Here is a 17,250-nt window from a genome sequence, read left to right as displayed (position 1 = left end):
CAGCCCTTCACTTTCAGTCTGTATGTGTCCCTTGGTTTGAAGTGGGTCTCTTGTAGACAGCATATACAGGGGTCTTGTTTTTTTATCCATTCAGCCAATCTTTGTCTTTTGGTTGGGGCATTTAGCCCATTTACATTTAAGGTAATTATTGATAAGTATGCTCCTGTAGCCATTTACTTTGTTGTTTTGGGTTCAAGTTTATAAACCTTTTCTGTGTTTCCTGTCTAGAGAAGATTCTTTAGCATTTGTTGAAGAGCTGGTTTGGTGCTGCTGAATTCTCTCAACTTTTGCTTGTCTGTAGAGCTTTTGATTTCTCCTTCATATTTGAATGAGATCCTTGCTGGGTGTAGTAATATGGGTTATAGGTTTTTCTCTTTCATCACTTTAAGTATGTCTTGCCATTCCCTTCTGGCCTGAAGAGTTTCTGTTGAAAGATCAGCTGTTATCCCTATGGGGATCCCCTTGTGTGTTATTTGTTGCTTTTCCCTTGATGCTTTTAATATTTGCTCTTTGTGTTTGATCTTTGATAATTTGATTAATATGTGTCTTAGGGTGTTTTGCCTTTGGTTTATCCTGTTTGGGACTCTCTGGGTTTCTTGGACTTGAGTGGTTATTTCCTTCCCCATTTTAGGAAAGTCAACTATTATCTCAAGTATTTTCTCATGCCCTTTCTTTTTGTCTTCTTCTTCTGGGACTCCTATGATTTGAATGTTGGGTCATTTAACATTGTCCCAGAGGTCTCTGAGGTTGTCCTCATTTAATTCTTTTTTCCTCTCTGCTTCATTTATTTCCACAATTCTATCTTCTACCTCACTTATTCTATATTCTGCCTCAGTTATTCTACTGTTGGTTCCCTCCAGAGTGCTTTTGGTCTCAGTTATTGCATTATTCATTTCTGACTCTTTTTTTTTTAAATTTCTTCAGGTCCTTGTTAAACATTTCCTGCATATTCTCAATCCTTGTCTCTAGTCTATCTGTAACTCCATTTTGTTTTCAAGATTTTGGATCATCTTTACTATTATTCTGAATTCTTTTTCAGGTAGACTCACTATCTCCTCTTTGGTTTGGTTTGGTGGGTATTTATCTTGCTCTTTTACCTTCTGATTATTTCTCTGCTTTTTCATTTTGTTTAGATTGCTGTGTTTGGGGTGGCCTTTCTGTAGGCTGGAAGTTTGTGGCTCCTCTTTACTGTGGAGGTTGCTCCCTGTGGGTGGGGTTGGACTAGTGGCTTGTCAAGGTTTCCTGGTTAGGGAAGTTTGAGTCGATTCTGGTAGGTGGAGCTGCATCTCCTCTCTGAAGTGCAATGAAGTGTCCAGTAGTGAGTTTTGGGGTGTCTATGGGTTTGGTGTGACTTTGGGCAGCCTATATTTTAATGCTCAGGGCTGTATTCCTGCATTGCTGGAGAATTAGCATGGTATGTTTTGCCCTGAAACTTGTTGGCTCTTGGGTGGAGCTTGGTTTCAGTGTAGTTATGGAGGTTTTTGAATGAGCTCTTGTCGATTAATGTTCCCTGGAATCAGGAGTTTTCTGATGTTCTCAAGTTTTGGATTTAAGCCTTCTGCCTCTGGCTTTCAGTCTTATTCTTACAATAGCCTCAAGACTTCTCCATTCATACAGCACAGATGATAAAACATCTAGGTTAATGGTGAAAAGATTCTCCACAGTGAGGGACACCCAGAGAGGTTCACATGTAACACAGAGTTACATGGAGAAGAGAAGAGGGAGGAGGGAGATAGAGGTGATCAGGAGGAGAAGATGAAGAGTCAAAAGGGAAGAGACCAATCGATCCAGTAATCAGGTCCCTAAGTGTTCTCCACAGCCTGGAACACGCAGAGAGATTCACAGAGTTAAGTAGAGAAGAGAAGGGGGAGGGAGGAGATAGAGGTGACTTCGGGGAGAAAAGGGAGAGTCAAAAGGGGAGAGAGCAATCAAACCAGTAATTACACCCCAAGTGAAAATGGATACTGAAGATTAGATTCTTAAGGTACAAAATTGATAACAAATACCAAGAAGCAAAGATTAAAAATCTACAGTAGAGGTTAGACTCTCAAAAATACGATATTAAAAATACAAAACATCCAGCACGGAGTGAGAGGAGACACAGACGCTCAGGGAGCATTGGTCTCCAGGTCTCAGGGAGCCGGCACCAGAGTCTATCTCCCTTTAGCCCAGATGACGTCCTGAGAACCCTTCTTCTCATCAGGCCACTGCAGATCTTTGAGACCAACTCCTGGGGTCTGTGTTCTCTCTGAGTACAGCTTTCCAGGGCACAGGGCATCCCACCGTCCACTGTTGGCTGCCCATTTCCTTTCTGCCAGGCACTGCTCTGGGCACAGAGCCTGGAAGGTGACTGTTTCCAGGTCAGCCAGTCAGCAATTTTTAGAACTGCAGACTGCGGGGTAGGGAAACTTTTTTTTTTTTGGTATATTTTCATTAAAATTTTATTTTTACTTAAATGGTTGCAAGAAAATATAAAACCTACTGCACACTTTCAAAAACAGATGAGTAGTAGGTAGCCGAATTTTACTATGCTGGTTATGAAATGAAACTAACAAGAAGAAGAAACATGCAACAAATGTTTTTGCCAATTTTAGGTGCTGGGCATTTCCCCAGGGATTCCCATGGCAGTGCTGGCTTCCTTAAGGCTTTGTATGCTGATAACACAGACTCTTCTTGAGGGCTGGGTTCTTCTGTGACAAAGACGCATCCTAGTGACTTTGTGGCTGCCTGGAACCTTCCTTTCCCCGTGGTCGCCAGCTGGATGGTGTTACACCAGATCCCGCAGTTAAGTTACACAACTGGCTACGTCTAGATTGAAAGACAGCAAAGCCCAGGGTAACTCCATCATGCCCACATTTAGCACAGAATGAGAAATTCAGTGTTAAGCCTGAAAGGCAGGATGTGGGGGTGCAAGGCAAAGCAGGTTAACAGAATTGAGAGAGGAGGGTCTTCCAGGGTTTGTCTCTGTGGAGCTGGCCATTCCAGGGCTCTCTTCTGGAAGCCTTTCTTCACAGTCACATTTTAGAAATTCATATTGGATGTCAGCAGACTCAAAGTTTCCAGAAATACTGGAGAAATCGGTGCACGTTGCTTAGTTCAGTGTTTTCCCAGCTTAATCACGGAACATTTTTTTGGTTTGTTTTGAATAGCAGCTATTTTTATCCACTGTTTAGAAAACACCTGCTTAGACAGTATATTGTTTCATGCTTTTAGCTGCAACAGAATCACCCCTTATATAGAAGGAGGGCCACGGTGTGCACCTTTGCCAACGTGTATGTGAGCTCTTAGGCTAGTCCACTAATGGGAGTGATGACAGGTGTCACAAGGCAGCTTGAACTTACACCTGCATGACACTTCTAAGAAGGGTTGCACACTTACAAGTGGGGCTACTTAGTTTATTTTAGGGAGTGCATACCTGCAACATGCCAGGCCTTGTGCCAGGCACCAGACACATGGCAAGGAGTTTGAGGACACTGTGATGTGTATTAAAGGCATGTTTAAAACGTTGCGGATCACAAAAGAGGAAGGGTACCTCTCCTCGAGAGAACTGAGGCTAGCAGGTTTTTTTTTTTTTTTTTTCCCCTTGAAAGGGAACAGTTGACTTGGGTCTTAAAGGTTGAATAGAAGGTTACCAGGCCGAGATGCAGGTGGGGTTGGGGACAGATTTCAGGGGCCACAAACAGAGACATGTGTTGGTTGAGGGGCGGTGGGGTAAGATTCAGAGCCCACTCCCACATGTGGGTTCATTCTTCCACACCCAGCAATCCCCCGACAGCAACTGGGGGTCCTGCAGTTCAAGTCGCCTCTGACACATCTACTCAGAGACAGCATCTCACGCCTCGGGCTCAGGGCTCTGTGTCAGCTCCAATCACAGTCCAGTTGTTACCTGTGCTCCTGCCCTAGCAGCTATAATTCAGAAGTTTCCACAACCCTCTCTTTGGGTTTGATTGATTTGCTGGAGTGGCTCAGAGAACTCAGGAAAATATTTTACATCTACCAAGTAGATGACATCCGGATGGAAGAGCTGCACGGGGCAGGGTGGGGGAAGAGGTGCAGGTGCACCACTCTCCCTAACGTGACTGTCTTCACCAGCCTGGACGCCTTCTGAGCCCCTGCCTTTTACGTTTTTATGGCGGCTTCGTTACTGAGGCGTGGTTGATTAAACCACTGGCCCCTGGCACCAGAGGCAACCTCCAGCCCCTCCCACTCCCTGGAAGTGTAGGGGGTGGGACTGAGATTTCCAACCCTCCAATCACAGGGCTGTTTCCCCTGGCAACCAGCCCTATCCTTAGCTGATTTCCAAAAATCACCTCATTAAGGTAACCTCAGGTGTGGTTTGTTCTGGCTGTTAAAACACCTTTATAGTTTGCAGCACTTAGGAAATCCCAAGGGTCTCAGGATCTCTGAGCCAGAAAGGGGGCAAAGACCAAGTATGTGTTTCTTCTTATAAATCCAAGTACAAAGGGCTTCTGTCTACAGAGAGCTGATGAACTTGGAAAGGAGGCACTCAGACTCTGCTCTACACTTTCCCTACAGAGAGTCCCCAGGGCAATTTGGCAATCATCTAATTAAAAAACTAATTCTCAGATGGGGTGAAGGGTGGAAAGAGCTACCACAAAGCGAGTACTGCCACGTGTTAACCGAGGTGTGGACACAGGTGCTCACCGTGCAAATTCCTTTAGCTGTGCCATATATTTGTAAATCTTCATAATAAAATGTTTGGTTGAGTGGACTCAGTTCAAATTCTCTTTGCAAAGCTCAGTTTTCTTAAGGTTCTCTTTGATTACTGAAGTTGCCAGCACCAGAGAAATCTCATTTTTCTTGCGTATGAAAACAAAAATCTTAATCTCACGAAAGCAAGTTAACCCTCGATATGCTAGCTTTGATTTCTTTTAAAAAGCCGACTATAAAATGCTAAGCCAGGCACCCAGAGATAGCCCGAATGAGTTAGTGAGGTCTGGAGAAGAAGGGAGGGTTCAGAGCTTCTGGGACAAAGGGCAGATGCAGGCAGAGATGAAGGTGAACTGCCAGTCCAAAATCAAGGTGTCCTGGGGTTGTTCCTTTCTGGAGGCCGTGAGGACCTTGCCCTTCAGCCCAAGGGGCTGAGAGTGAAGAGTCCTCATTCACTTTTCACTTTAAATCAATTTGCTTGAACACTTTAAATAAATTTACTTCTTATTAAGATGCGCTTCAGTAAGAAATCATTTCAACTCTTAAGCCATAAAAGGACAGCCTCTCCCCCAGCTACTGGTGTTGCTGGTACTCCTTGGTTTGTAGACACATCACTCCAGTCTTGGGCTGTATTATCACAGGATGCTGTGTCTTTGTCCTTCTCTGTGTCTCTTCTTCAAAGGACCCCAGTCACTGGATTAGGGCCCATCGCAACCCAGCATTACCTCATCTTAACTTGGTGACACCTGCAAAGACTCTGCTTGCCAGTAAGATCACACTCTGAAGTCCTGGGGCAGGATTTCAACATATCTCATGAGAGGACACGACTCACCCACAGCAGAAAGGGACAGGGAAAAAGGGTTTTGGGAGGGGTGTTTGTTTGGTCCCCAGATGTGCTGCGTGGAGATATTGCATCAGGATGATGGAGACGTCAGAAAACAGAGCAGCCAGCCTGGAGTCGGCTGGCATGGAACGGATGAATTACGCATCCCCAGAACTGCCTACCTCCGGACTTTTTTACGAGGTCATTAAATATCCTTACTGTTAAGTCCATTTTTACTCATTGCTTGCAACGGAAACTATTCTAATTTTTTTTTATTGAAATAAAATATTTGACCGTAGGTACTTGAATATAATCCTGGTTTTGGACCTAAGCATTAAATGCTTTCCTTCTTATCAATAAGAAGGAAAAACAGTCATGCTACTTCCTTTAGGATGGATGATAAATGAGAAACTCGTTTTTTCCAAAATAGCAAACATGATTTCTTTTTAAGTACATGAAACTATGCTTAAAACCCTCCAAGAGTTCTTTTTAAATGTAATTTTACAGATATGCCTTGTTATTAGTAAAATCTCTTTACTTTCACAAGTTAAATTATACTTCAATGTATTTGTGTATTACAGAATGATCAGTTCACAGGGTAATCTGTTGTGGGAGTAGAAAAGTAGGCCCAGATGCAAAGAATGCATTTCCATGAAAATAGAGATATATGAACTAAATAAATTACTAGTTTTAAATAAATAATCTTCTTATTGAATGACTTATCCTTCTGGTAAAATATTTACCATACTCTTTAAAAGCTTTTTAATCAACCGAAGCACTCAGGAAGCTTTAAATGACTGGCTATCCTTTTGTGGCTTAAGAGTTGAAATGATTTCTTATTGAAGTGCATCTTAATAAGAAGCAAATTGATTTAAAGTGCTTCAAGTCCTTGTGGAGTGAGGGCTCTTTGTGCTCAGCTCCTTGGGCTGGAGGGCGAGCTCCTCATTTCACGGGGCTGGAAAGGTCATGCTCTACCCCGTGCTCTGATGTTCTGGGTAATTAAGACTCAATTCCTTTCAAATTACCTGAGGACAGGCCCTGGCCTGAGTGACTCAGAGTGAGAGTGTTTTCCCTGCCACCTCATTTCTCTGTGTAGTGTTTTCCTGAGTTTAAGAAAGAATATAAAAAAATAAATGACTGGAGAACTGATTAAATACATGGACTCCCAGCCCTTGTCCCACATGTACTGGATCAGATTCTACAGAAGAGGAGCCCAGGAACCTGCATGTTAATCCTCCAGGGGCTTCTTGTGTTTAGACTAGTCTGATCCCCCATCAGACAACTGGAGCTGGCATCTGAGGGCCCTGGTTCTCGCTCTCCTGTGGTCATGTTACAACTCAGGCTGATTCAACCTAATGCTCTGTGATGACCTAGCTGGGTAGGATGTGGGGTGGTGGTGGGAGAAAGGCTTAAGGAGGAGGAGACATGTATACTTATAGCTGATTCATGCTGTTGTACAGCAGAAACTAACAACACTGTAAAGCAATTATCCTCCAATTAAATTAAAAACTAAATCGACCAAAGATGTTAAAAACACAAACAACAAAAGACCAACCCAAACCAAAAGCTCAGGTTGCCAGGCCCCAACCCCAGGGTCCACTTTTGTGTCAAAAGAATTCTCGCCCAATTTACTGGATCACAGGGCTTTCCTGCTGGCGCAGACGGTCAAGAATCTACCTGCAATGCAGGAGATCCTGGGTTTGATCCCTGGTCAGGAAGATCCCCTGGAGAAGGGAATGGCAACCCATTCCAGTATTCTTGCCTGGAGAATTCCATGGACAGAAAACCCTGACGGGCTATAGTCCATTGGGTCACAGAGTCGGACACGACTGAGTGACTAACACCGGATCACTGAGTATAGAAAGAGATTCTTTATGTTCTAAACTTGTCAAATAGCCCCCAGTTAAAGTACTACCACACATCTCGTCCAGAACTGTTCTGGAATACAGATTAGGATAATATATCCAAGAAATGTCTGGCAGTTCCTGGAGGGGGATACGCTCTCAATGATTCCAGAAACACCGGCTCAGTTGTGCCAGAGGCACTGCTTTTCCTTCTGGGGAGGATGAGGCTGGGTCACAGGTCATCTCAAAGCCTTGTCTGCACTTGAGAAAATGAGATTGACCCACTGAATCCTAACTGTATTTCCTTTGGGCGATGCTGGTGAAATGGATGTTTCATATAATCAAATGTGATGAGGGCTCATGGACCCCAAGGCTGACCTGGTAATCAACCACCTTTTTGAAATTCTGCTGGCGAGACAGTGCAATTTTTCAGCTAGTTTCAGAGCAGTCCTTTTCTCTAAGATTCTTAATTATGGGTCCAAGGAACACGGGTTCTGACTGAGGGGAGCTGATGAGGAACTGTCTGCCCATCAAGGGGCAAGTCTGATTTCCTTCTGGGACACTGTTTTGCTGCCTTGCAATTTGTGTAGCAGGCCAGCTGAGGCTTCCATTCTGCAGAGAATTTGGGCCTGTCCTTTGTCTCAGCAGGATCGTGGAGCAGAATCAGTCAAGAGGTCTATTACCAGGAGAATTATCATTTAAAGAAACAACCATATTCTTTAAATTTCCAGAAATGAGTTTTGTGATGATGATTTACAGCCCATTAAAATTAACTGGTTTTCTTCTCCATAACAGGTCTGTAGTTTTATATTTAATATTTAAAATGTCTTCCTGGAAACACTGGATTTTGATGGCAGCTTCCCAAGACCCATAAAAGATTGTTGTTCAGTCACTCAGTCACGTCTGACTCTGCTACTCCATGGATTGCGGCACACCAGGCTTTCCTGTCCTTCACTATCTCCCAGAGTTTGCTCAAACTCATGTCCATTGAGTTGTTAATGCCATCCAACCATCTCATCATCTGTCATCCACTTCTCCTGCTGCTCTCAATCTTTCCCAGCATCAGGGTCTTTTCCAATGAGTTGGCTATTTGCATCAGGTGGCTAAAGTACTGGAGCTTCAGCTTCAGCATCAGTCCTTCCAATGAATATTCACAGTTGATTTCCTTTAGGATTGACTGATCTCCTTACTGTCCAAGGGACTCTTAAAAGTCTTCTCCAGCACCACAGTTTGAAAGCATCAATTCTTCAGTGCTCAGCCTTCTTCATGGTTCAACTCTCACATCTACATGACAACTGGAAATACCATAGCTTTGACTATATGAACCTTTGTCAAAGTGGTATCTCTGCTTTTTAATACACTGTCTAGGTTTGTCAACACTTTTATTCTAAGGAGGAAGTGTCTTTTAATTTCATGGTTGCAGTCACTGTCCACAGTGATTTTGGAGCACAAGAAAATAAAGTCTCTCACTGTTTCCATTTTATTTTCCCCATCTATTTGCCATGACCACCTCCTGGAGTTCACTCAGACTCACGTCCATCGAGTCAGCGATGGCATCCAGCCATCTCATCCTCTGTTGTCCCCTTCTCCTCCTGCCCCCAATCCCTCCCAGCATCAGAGTCTTTTCCAATGAGTCAACTCTTCACATGAGGTGGCCAAAGTACTGGAGTTTCAGCTTTAGCATCATTCCTTCCAAAGAAATCCCAGGGCTGATCTCCTTCAGAATGGACTGGTTGGATCTCCCTGCAGTCCAAGGGACTCTCAAGAGTCTTCTCCAACACCACAGTTCAAAAGCATCAATTCTTCGGCGCTCAGCTTTCTTCACAGTCCAACTCTCACATCCATACATGACCACAGGAAAAAACATAGCCTTGACCAGACGGACCTTTGTTGGCAAAGTAATGTCTCTGCTTTTGAATATGCCATCTAGGTTGGTCATAACTTCGCTTCCAAGGAGTAAGCGTCTTTTAATTTCATGGCTGCAGTCACCATCTGCAGTGATTTTGGAGCCCAGAAAAATAAAGTCTGACACTGTTTCCACTGTTTCCCCATCTATTGACCGGATGCCATGATCTTCGTTTCCTGAATGTTGAGCTTTAAGCCAACTTTTTCACTCTCCACTTTCACTTTCATCAAGAGGCTTTTTAGTTCTTCACTTTCTGCCATAAGGGTGGTGTCATCTGCATATCTGAGGTTATTGATATTTCTCCCAGCAATCTTGATTCCAGCTTGTGTTTCTTCCAGTCCAGCGTTTCTCAGGATGTACTCTGCATATAAGTTAAATAAGCAGGGTGACAATATACAGCCTTGATGAACTCCTTTTCCTATTTGGAACCAGTCTGTTGTTCCATGTCCAGTTCTTTTTTTTTTTTTCATGTCCAGTTCTAACTGTTGCTTCCTGACCTGCATACAAATTTCTCAAGAGGCAGATCAGGTGGTCTGGCGTGCTGCGATTCATGGGGTCACGAAGAGTCAGACACGACTGAGAGACTGATCTGATCTGATTTGCCATGAAGTGATGGCACGATGACCAGATGCCAGGATCTTAGTTTTTTGAATGCTGAGTTTTAAGCCAGCTTTTTCATTCTCTTTAACGTTTATCAAGAGGTTCTTTAGTTCCTCTTTGCTTTCTCCATTAGGGTGGTATTATCTGCATATCTGAGGTTGTTGATATTTCTCTCAGCAATCTTGATTCCAGCCTGTGATTCATCCAGCTTGGCATTTCACAGGATGTACTCTGCATAAAGTTAAATAAGCAGGATGACATTTATACAGCCTTGACATACTCCTTTCCCAATTTTGAACCAGTCCATTGTTCCCTGTCGGGTTCTAACTGTTGTTTCTTGATGTGCATAGAGGTTTCTCAGGAGACAGATAAGATGGTCTAGTATTTCCATCTCTTCAATAATTTTTCACCGTTTGCTGTGATCCACACAGTCAAAGGCTTTAGCATAGTCAGTGAAGCATAAAAGGTAAGAGGCAGTAAATCACCATCAGTGGTCTGGGGGTGTATTTTCTGAGGGTCAAGGAGACAAAAGATTGCAGCTGGAAAACTTCTTGATGTCAGTGACCTTTGAGTGCTCTGAGAGCTGAGGCCTGGGAAGCATGAACTTGGAGGAATTTTTTTCAGTCTTAGAGATGAAAGAAGGTGTTGTTTGTGGGCTTCACCTGGGTGGGGCTTTCTGGGTCCTTGCTGGTCCTGTAGGCATGGAATTCACTCTCTGTGGGGCTGCTGAGACCACAAAACCCCTTTTGCAGCTAAATGCTTCCAAACTGCTCAATCCTGAAATTTAAGCTTAGCTATTGGGAAATGATACTGTTTCATCTAGAAGGCAGACGTTTGCTAGTGATCATAGCAATCATTTGTCAAAATACATCCACAACGTAGGAAAGTATAGATAAACAGCCAAGGTGATCATCACGAAGCCACGAGCAGCCCACGATGTGCACCTAGTCTGCATCAGCGCAGGTGCATTAGGGAGTGATGGAATGTTCCATTTCCCAGCGGTGGCCAGGGCCCCTCGGGAATAGGAGTTCTGTACTGGAGAGGTGTCCAAGCTTCCAGGACCTAACCTCACTTGGTGGAAGCCTCACTGTGAGGGCTGAGCAGATTCTTTTCTAGCAGAGCTGACATGACTTGTGGAGACAAACTCCTTTATTTCCCGTCATCTGGGAGTTCGACGAGTGACCAGTCGCCGTCACTCTGGTTTTGTTTTCAGGCAGTGACTCACATACCATACCCACCCTTCCTCATTCACTCAAAGTTTTAAAGAAGCTACAGCTAAATGCAGCTGCTTAACATCATTAGAAGGAGCCCAAGGTTGCAGGTGACACTGCACGGGAACTTTAATGCTGCTGAACTCATTGTCGTTTTCTTTTAGAGACCTGACGAGACTGAAAGCCAAAAGGGCTTTAGCGGTCTCAAGGGGTAATGTCAGAGGAAGAGGAATGCTGGGGGGTGCGAGCAAGGCAACAACTGAGAACCAGTAGCCAGCACTCGCTGTGGTTTGTCCGGGCAAACGTCTGAGAAACGGGTTTGCTTCTATAGCTGTTCTCAAATAACTTCTCCGGGGGGAAGAAAAAGAGGCTAGTCCGGGAGCACGTTTCTAACAGCCCTGAAGAGTTTTAATTCTGAATAAAAATTCACATCAAGCATGTCTGTTATTTAATTTAGGTCATGTTTAACTGAAATTAGCCTTTCAAAACTGAATTTCGAGATCCACTGAGGTGGCAGGCTTTCATTCCCAGACAGCCCGGCCGAGACAACTTGGAAGTCTTACCTGGGCAGGCAGCTGTCGGTGGTGATTCCAGGGTCCCTGCTTCCAGCTGTGTGGTCAATTGTTGCCCAGCACTGGGTCCCTTCTGTTTAAAATGGGCTGATCAGATAAAAACTAACTCAGGGCTGTCATGTGGATGAAGTCAAGTAATGTAAACAAAATGCTCGCATAGCACCATGGTTTACAACAACCACTTTCATAGGTGCTGGTGGCTACGACTCATTGTTAACTGTTGCCAGTTAATGTTCAAGGTGAGATCTGACAACATACTGTGAAAACCCCTCGATTTTAATCTAATTAAAACAGAAACTACAGAATAAAAGAAAAGAACACTGTTATCCATATAGGAAACCGTCAGTGTACAGACAGGATTTTAAAAGGTTCACTGTAAGTTGTCTGTTGGACTCTCTGTCCCCATAGCAACGATGTTCACTTTCCTTTGTCGTGGCTGCAAGCCTAGCCTTCCCTTCTGGCAGCACAGTCTCCCCAGAACCTCCCGTCTGTCCCCACTTTGGCTGTTGGTACCGAACCTTTCTAGAGGTTCTAGCGGATCACCTGAAAATGGTATGAAAACTCAGAAAACCAATCATTTGTGACACAAAAGGAAGCATCAACAGCAGGATTTCAGGCACCTTTATTCATGGCAGGTATTTTTGGTCAGGGGACTTTCCCCTGAAAACTTCCTGTAACTTAAGGAAGCCAGCTCCTCGCGCCCGACTGCCACTTGTCATCTCCCAGGCTTGGAAGCACCTGTGTGTGCTCCTGTCCCGTCCACTGTGCTCTGGGCCTCCAGGGCCAAACCCAAGCAGGACCCACCAGCCCAGGGAAGGACTTTCTGCAGCTTGGTGCTAACAGCGGAGAATCCATCTTGTCCAGAAGAAATCAAATCCTTTGTGCTCCCTGGAAACTTTATAAACAGGACACATTCTTCCTTAATCTTATTATACATTTGCAATACAAACAATTAAGACTGGTGACATAGGAAACTTTAAAAAAATCATACTGTGTTGACTATGGGCTTTCCTCTCCTTAACACTATTTCATTCCTCAACTTCTTCCATTTTCTCTACAAAATCACCCTGCTGAGACAGTCACGCAGTTCTCCTTCCCGTCAACACTGCCTCCAGGATCAAAACTCGACATACTCAGCTGAGCAGCATCATCAGTAATAAAGCCACTACTCTGCTTGAATTCAGGTAGGAAACAGTATAAAGAAGCAGTGTTTCTTAAAAACTCAAGCCTACTACAAGTTATTTATCATCTTCTAGCCAAACAACTGGCACAGGCTTAACATGGTCTGCTTTTCTTTTCTGTTTCTTTTCCCGGCCAGTAGCTCAAAAGATGGGAGTAACTGAGTTGTACAATCCTGCCAGATTTCCTATGGTAACGACTGTGAGTGGACAATGTAGGGTCCGAATGAAGAATTCAAATCTCATGCAAAACTCTAACTACTGAAAGCCTCATCACATCAGGCAACTCTGTCGTTTTCCATATTTAAAAATTCTAACACTAAAGTGGCAGTGGTCACTCTTAAGTTACTATGGCATCTGACCTCAGGGACTCAGATATAAGATCGTGGTTCAATTCTGAGTTTTGGCGACAGAGTAGTGACAGATATTCTGAATACACAATTTTAAATGTTTTTAACCACTTGAAAAGTATCACCAACACACTATTTGGTATTTACTCAATGGTTACTCTGAGAATCAAAGAACCTTAACTATAAACGTCTTACTTCACAAAATCTAATTATAACCAAGAGTTTACTCTATGTCTAATAAAAAAATCACGCAGCAATTTCTATCAAACAGCAACTACTACAAAGGGAATGACAGGAAAAAGAATAACCTCACAAAAATACACTAAAAAGTTGGACAACTGTATGCAGGAACTGCCAAAGTTTTAGTGTTTAATAGCACAACTGACCAAGGTCCAAGATGTGAAGTCACCATGTTCAGGAAACATGGGGGCAGGGGAGGGAAGTCACTCCATAAACTAACTCTATAGTATGTGGTAAGAAGAATGCACACTTTATAATATAAAACCTGTCTACACATAGTAGTTAGTTGAAAAAGCCATCTGTCTCCTCTTGGCTTGTAAAAAGGTGTTCCAGATTCCAGCGAAGACAAGCAACCTGTTGAAAAAGGAGAAGCCATCAATGTGCTATTCATTCTATAAGGACAAATACAAATAATACACAGAATTAGTAACAAAAAATCCTTTCAGAATCCTCATTTGAAGTAAATATTGTGTCTGCATAAAATCCTAGCAAAACTACAATAAAAACCTTTATTAAAAAGTTTATTGTGACTGTTTCCTACTCCCACTCCTTTTCTAGCATTATGCCTGTCACTTGAAATTCTTCAATCTTGCAGTTCTTGAGAGGGTGTTCTCATTCACTTGATGGGGTTTTTGACGGCTGGATGACATGAGACCTGGAGGAGCTCTGGAGACGGAAGAACACTGCCCAAGTCTACAAGGAATCAAGGTGACAACCACAAAAAACAACTTTGTGATTTACTCACATAGTGCAACAACCCAATCTACTATTAAGATAACAGTAGATTTAAGATTTTTTACCTCTCAAACCTTTATTTATTTTCTTGGACTTCAACCCGTATTTCATAGTTACCTATAATTTGGTCCAGCCAGGACATGCTCAGAAAATAAAAAAAAGAATTTGGTATCTTTTCCTGTATATTCTGCTTGGTACTCTAGTTACCTAAACATTCACAGTAAACTTTATTTTTACAGGAAATTAAAATGCTAAAGGGCTTCCCTGAGGCTCAGCAGTAAAGAATCCGCCTGCAATGCAGGCATCCCTGGCTCAGGAAGCTCCCCTGGAGAAGGAAATGGCAACTCACTCCAGTATTCTTAGCTGGGAAATCCCATGGACAGAGGAGCCTGGTGTGCCACAGTCCGAGGGGTTACAAAAGAGTCAGACACAACTCAACTCAACAAAATGCTAAAGGTGCGAAGAGGGTTTAAAAACGACCCACTCCAGTACTCTTGCCTGGAAAATCCCATGGACAGAGGAGCCTGGTAGGCTGCAGTCCATGGGGTCGCTAAGAGTCGGACACGACTGAGCGACTTCACTTTCACTTTCTGGGTTGTAATGGGGTAAACGCCACACTCTAGAAAAGGCTCACCATGAAGGAATCCACCACGGTGAGATCAAAGCAGTCATCTATGCGTCTAGCTATCTTGCTTTAACTGCTCTTTTTTATTATTAGTCTCTCCCCTGGAAATTTAAATCAACTCTAGCATAAAGGGTTAACGTGGCCATAGTTTAGGTCATCTAAATCATACATAATCAGTTATTGTCCTGGCATTTACCTCGTGAAGGGGTGTTTCTGCAAGAGAATCCCTAGAACTTACGGTATTTACGAAGGTGGCAAAGTGGGTGTTCTCTCAAACAAACAAAAAACCCTAAAAAGCCATTGGAAGATCTGCCAGTGATTCGAATTTTCAGGCCAACAAAACATACTTTTTGGTTTTGGTTGTACTGGTATAAACTCAGTGTTATCTAATATTACTCAGTGGTAATCTAGGGTTCACTGATAAAAACAGGAAAAAATATACTCCTCATAAGGAATTAGTTTGGTATGAAAAATTCAGAGCCTGGAGTCCCCAGGGGCAACGACAAGCGGATGCTTGCTGGTTTGTGGCTGGGGACGGACCTAGAGGAAGTCCAACTACATAGAGTCACAGGGACCTGTACCAGGGTCCTGCCCCTCCCTCCGCTCACCTTCAGCTCTTCTGTGTGGCCGGGATCTTGTTTTCACTGTCCAGCTCTTCCACCCCGGCCTGCGTCATGAGGTCTGCTATGTTCTTCTCCAGGTCATCAATGCGACTGCTCATGTCATCAAGTGGGGAAGTTAAAGACAAGGCACCAGAGCTTCCACTTCTTACCCTTCTCCCCCAGCTCCTTGCAGACTAGGGCCTTCCACACAGCAGCTTAATGAAAGTGGTTTCCTAACTTCCTTTGGACATTGTCAGAATCTGGCTTAGAGCACATCCCAGCCCTGCCGTTATTCTTGTGAAAGGACCTAGGCAAGTTCTCTCACTTTCTAAGATTCCTGACTCTTTATCCACCACAACCTGTTCGTCAGGTGATGGTGAGGATCACGGGAGATCTACACATGAAATGCTTAGCTCACAGTCAACCACTTGAGACAATATTATCGATAGACTGCAAGTTCCTTGTTGCCAGGGATCTAGCTCAGCTGTATCCCTAGATCTCTGCACAGTACTTCTCAGGAAGTGTGTACCTAAGCTCACTGGAAAAAAAAACCAAAAAACCCCCAAAAAAACCCGGATAAATGACAAGTGGATGTTGACCTGCAAACTACCCACTTATCGCCACTACTGGAAAAATGGGACCCAGTGACCCATTAGAGACTGACTACAAATAAAGGATATTTCTTCCAATGATCTGGTCGGACATGGTCTGAAATTTATCTTGCATCTGTTGCAGGAGTGTCTGCACCTGTGAAACGAGCAAACACAACACCCCACGCTTACCCTGGAGACGCCGTCACGGGATCAGGGTAGAAGCTCTCGTCCCTTGGGGAGATCAAGGACCCCAATTCTCCGCAGCTCCGTGGCCTTCAATTTCCCTGTCTGGGTTTCAGTTTTCCCAACTGGCGAATAAGACTTGGGGCGGGGGTGGGGTGGGAGGGGCTGGTGACGCCCCTCCCTTCTGGACCCTCTGCGATTTATAATGCCTTGGGTATTTGGGGACGGAGGGGTTGGGGATGGGAGCTGCGGGATCCTGGGGTCACCGAGAGTGAATGGGGCGGGGGACCCGGGCGCGTCAGCAGGTGAGCGACCTACAGACAGCGACCGGGGGCGGTCAAGGTAGGGGGGCCGCGGCAGCAAAGCCTTCAGAAACGGGGCCTTCTGAGACCCGCCCCGCGCGGCCGCGGAGACGCGCCTCGGTCCGTGGGCCTCGCCGGAGTCGCCCGCGGTTGCAGCGGCCTCGGGTGCGTCTCGCACAGCCGCCCCTTACCACTGAGGTGAGATCCTGCACGGTCTTGGGGTCAGTCTCGGCCATCTCCCCGGTGCCCAGCTTGGCGGTGCTGCCTCAGACCTTCACCTATACTTCCGTTTGTTCGCGCATACGCCCCAGCGGCTACTTCTCGCGACGACCGAGGCCAGTTTCACGGGACCACTGGGCATTCTGGGAGTCGTAGTTCGCGTCACGCGCCGGAAGGGCCTGTCGCATTGCGCTTCCGTTCCGAGGCGAGGCCCCGCCCAGCACTTCCCCGCCCCTTCCCATAAGCCACGCCCACCCTACCGCCCCCACCGCGCCCCGCTCCGCGCCCCGCTCCTGGCCCCGCCCCGGGAGGAAAAAGGTGAAACGAACGTGCTGTGAGGCTTGGATCTGGAGTTTTGTTTGGTGTCTGTTTCTGGCAGGAGACTTTGAGACCTTTCTATCGCGACTGAAAATTTCAAAACCGCCAGCAAATTTGACACCTTTTCAGTGGAAGCTTTTTTTCTTTTGCACTTAAGCAGAAAGACGACATACTTTGTTGCTTTATGCAAAAGCTCCGCTAATTTATCATCATAGCTGATACACTTACTTTGTGGAGTTGACACACCAAAGTTAACTGAATATTGTTCTCTTAACAAA

General features: G+C 44.7%; 1 protein-coding gene across 2 annotated transcripts; it reads right to left on the bottom strand.

The window, feature by feature from the left end:
* Positions 1-13,500: 13,500 nt before the first annotated feature.
* On the bottom strand, positions 13,501-16,751 carry HSBP1 (heat shock factor binding protein 1). Of its 2 annotated transcripts, none has more exons than NM_001113316.2 (4): positions 16,627-16,751; positions 16,038-16,104; positions 15,364-15,484; positions 13,501-13,749 (listed from the first exon to the last, which is right to left on the bottom strand). In NM_001113316.2, exons 1-3 carry the CDS (start codon positions 16,669-16,671, stop codon positions 15,366-15,368), a joined length of 231 nt encoding a protein of 76 aa, NP_001106787.1. In that variant the 5' UTR covers positions 16,672-16,751; the 3' UTR covers positions 13,501-13,749; positions 15,364-15,365. The 2 variants fall into 2 exon arrangements, with proteins under 2 accessions (NP_001106787.1, XP_005218458.1); XM_005218401.5 differs by lacking the exon at positions 13,501-13,749 and adding an exon at positions 13,891-14,088 and having other exon boundaries at positions 16,627-16,727.
* Between the last annotated feature and the right edge of the window lie 499 nt (positions 16,752-17,250).

Source organism: Bos taurus, chromosome 18 (assembly GCF_002263795.3).
Source record: "Bos taurus isolate L1 Dominette 01449 registration number 42190680 breed Hereford chromosome 18, ARS-UCD2.0, whole genome shotgun sequence".
Classification (NCBI taxonomy): domain Eukaryota; kingdom Metazoa; phylum Chordata; class Mammalia; order Artiodactyla; family Bovidae; genus Bos; species Bos taurus.
This window is presented reverse-complemented; position numbering and strand designations above follow the sequence as displayed.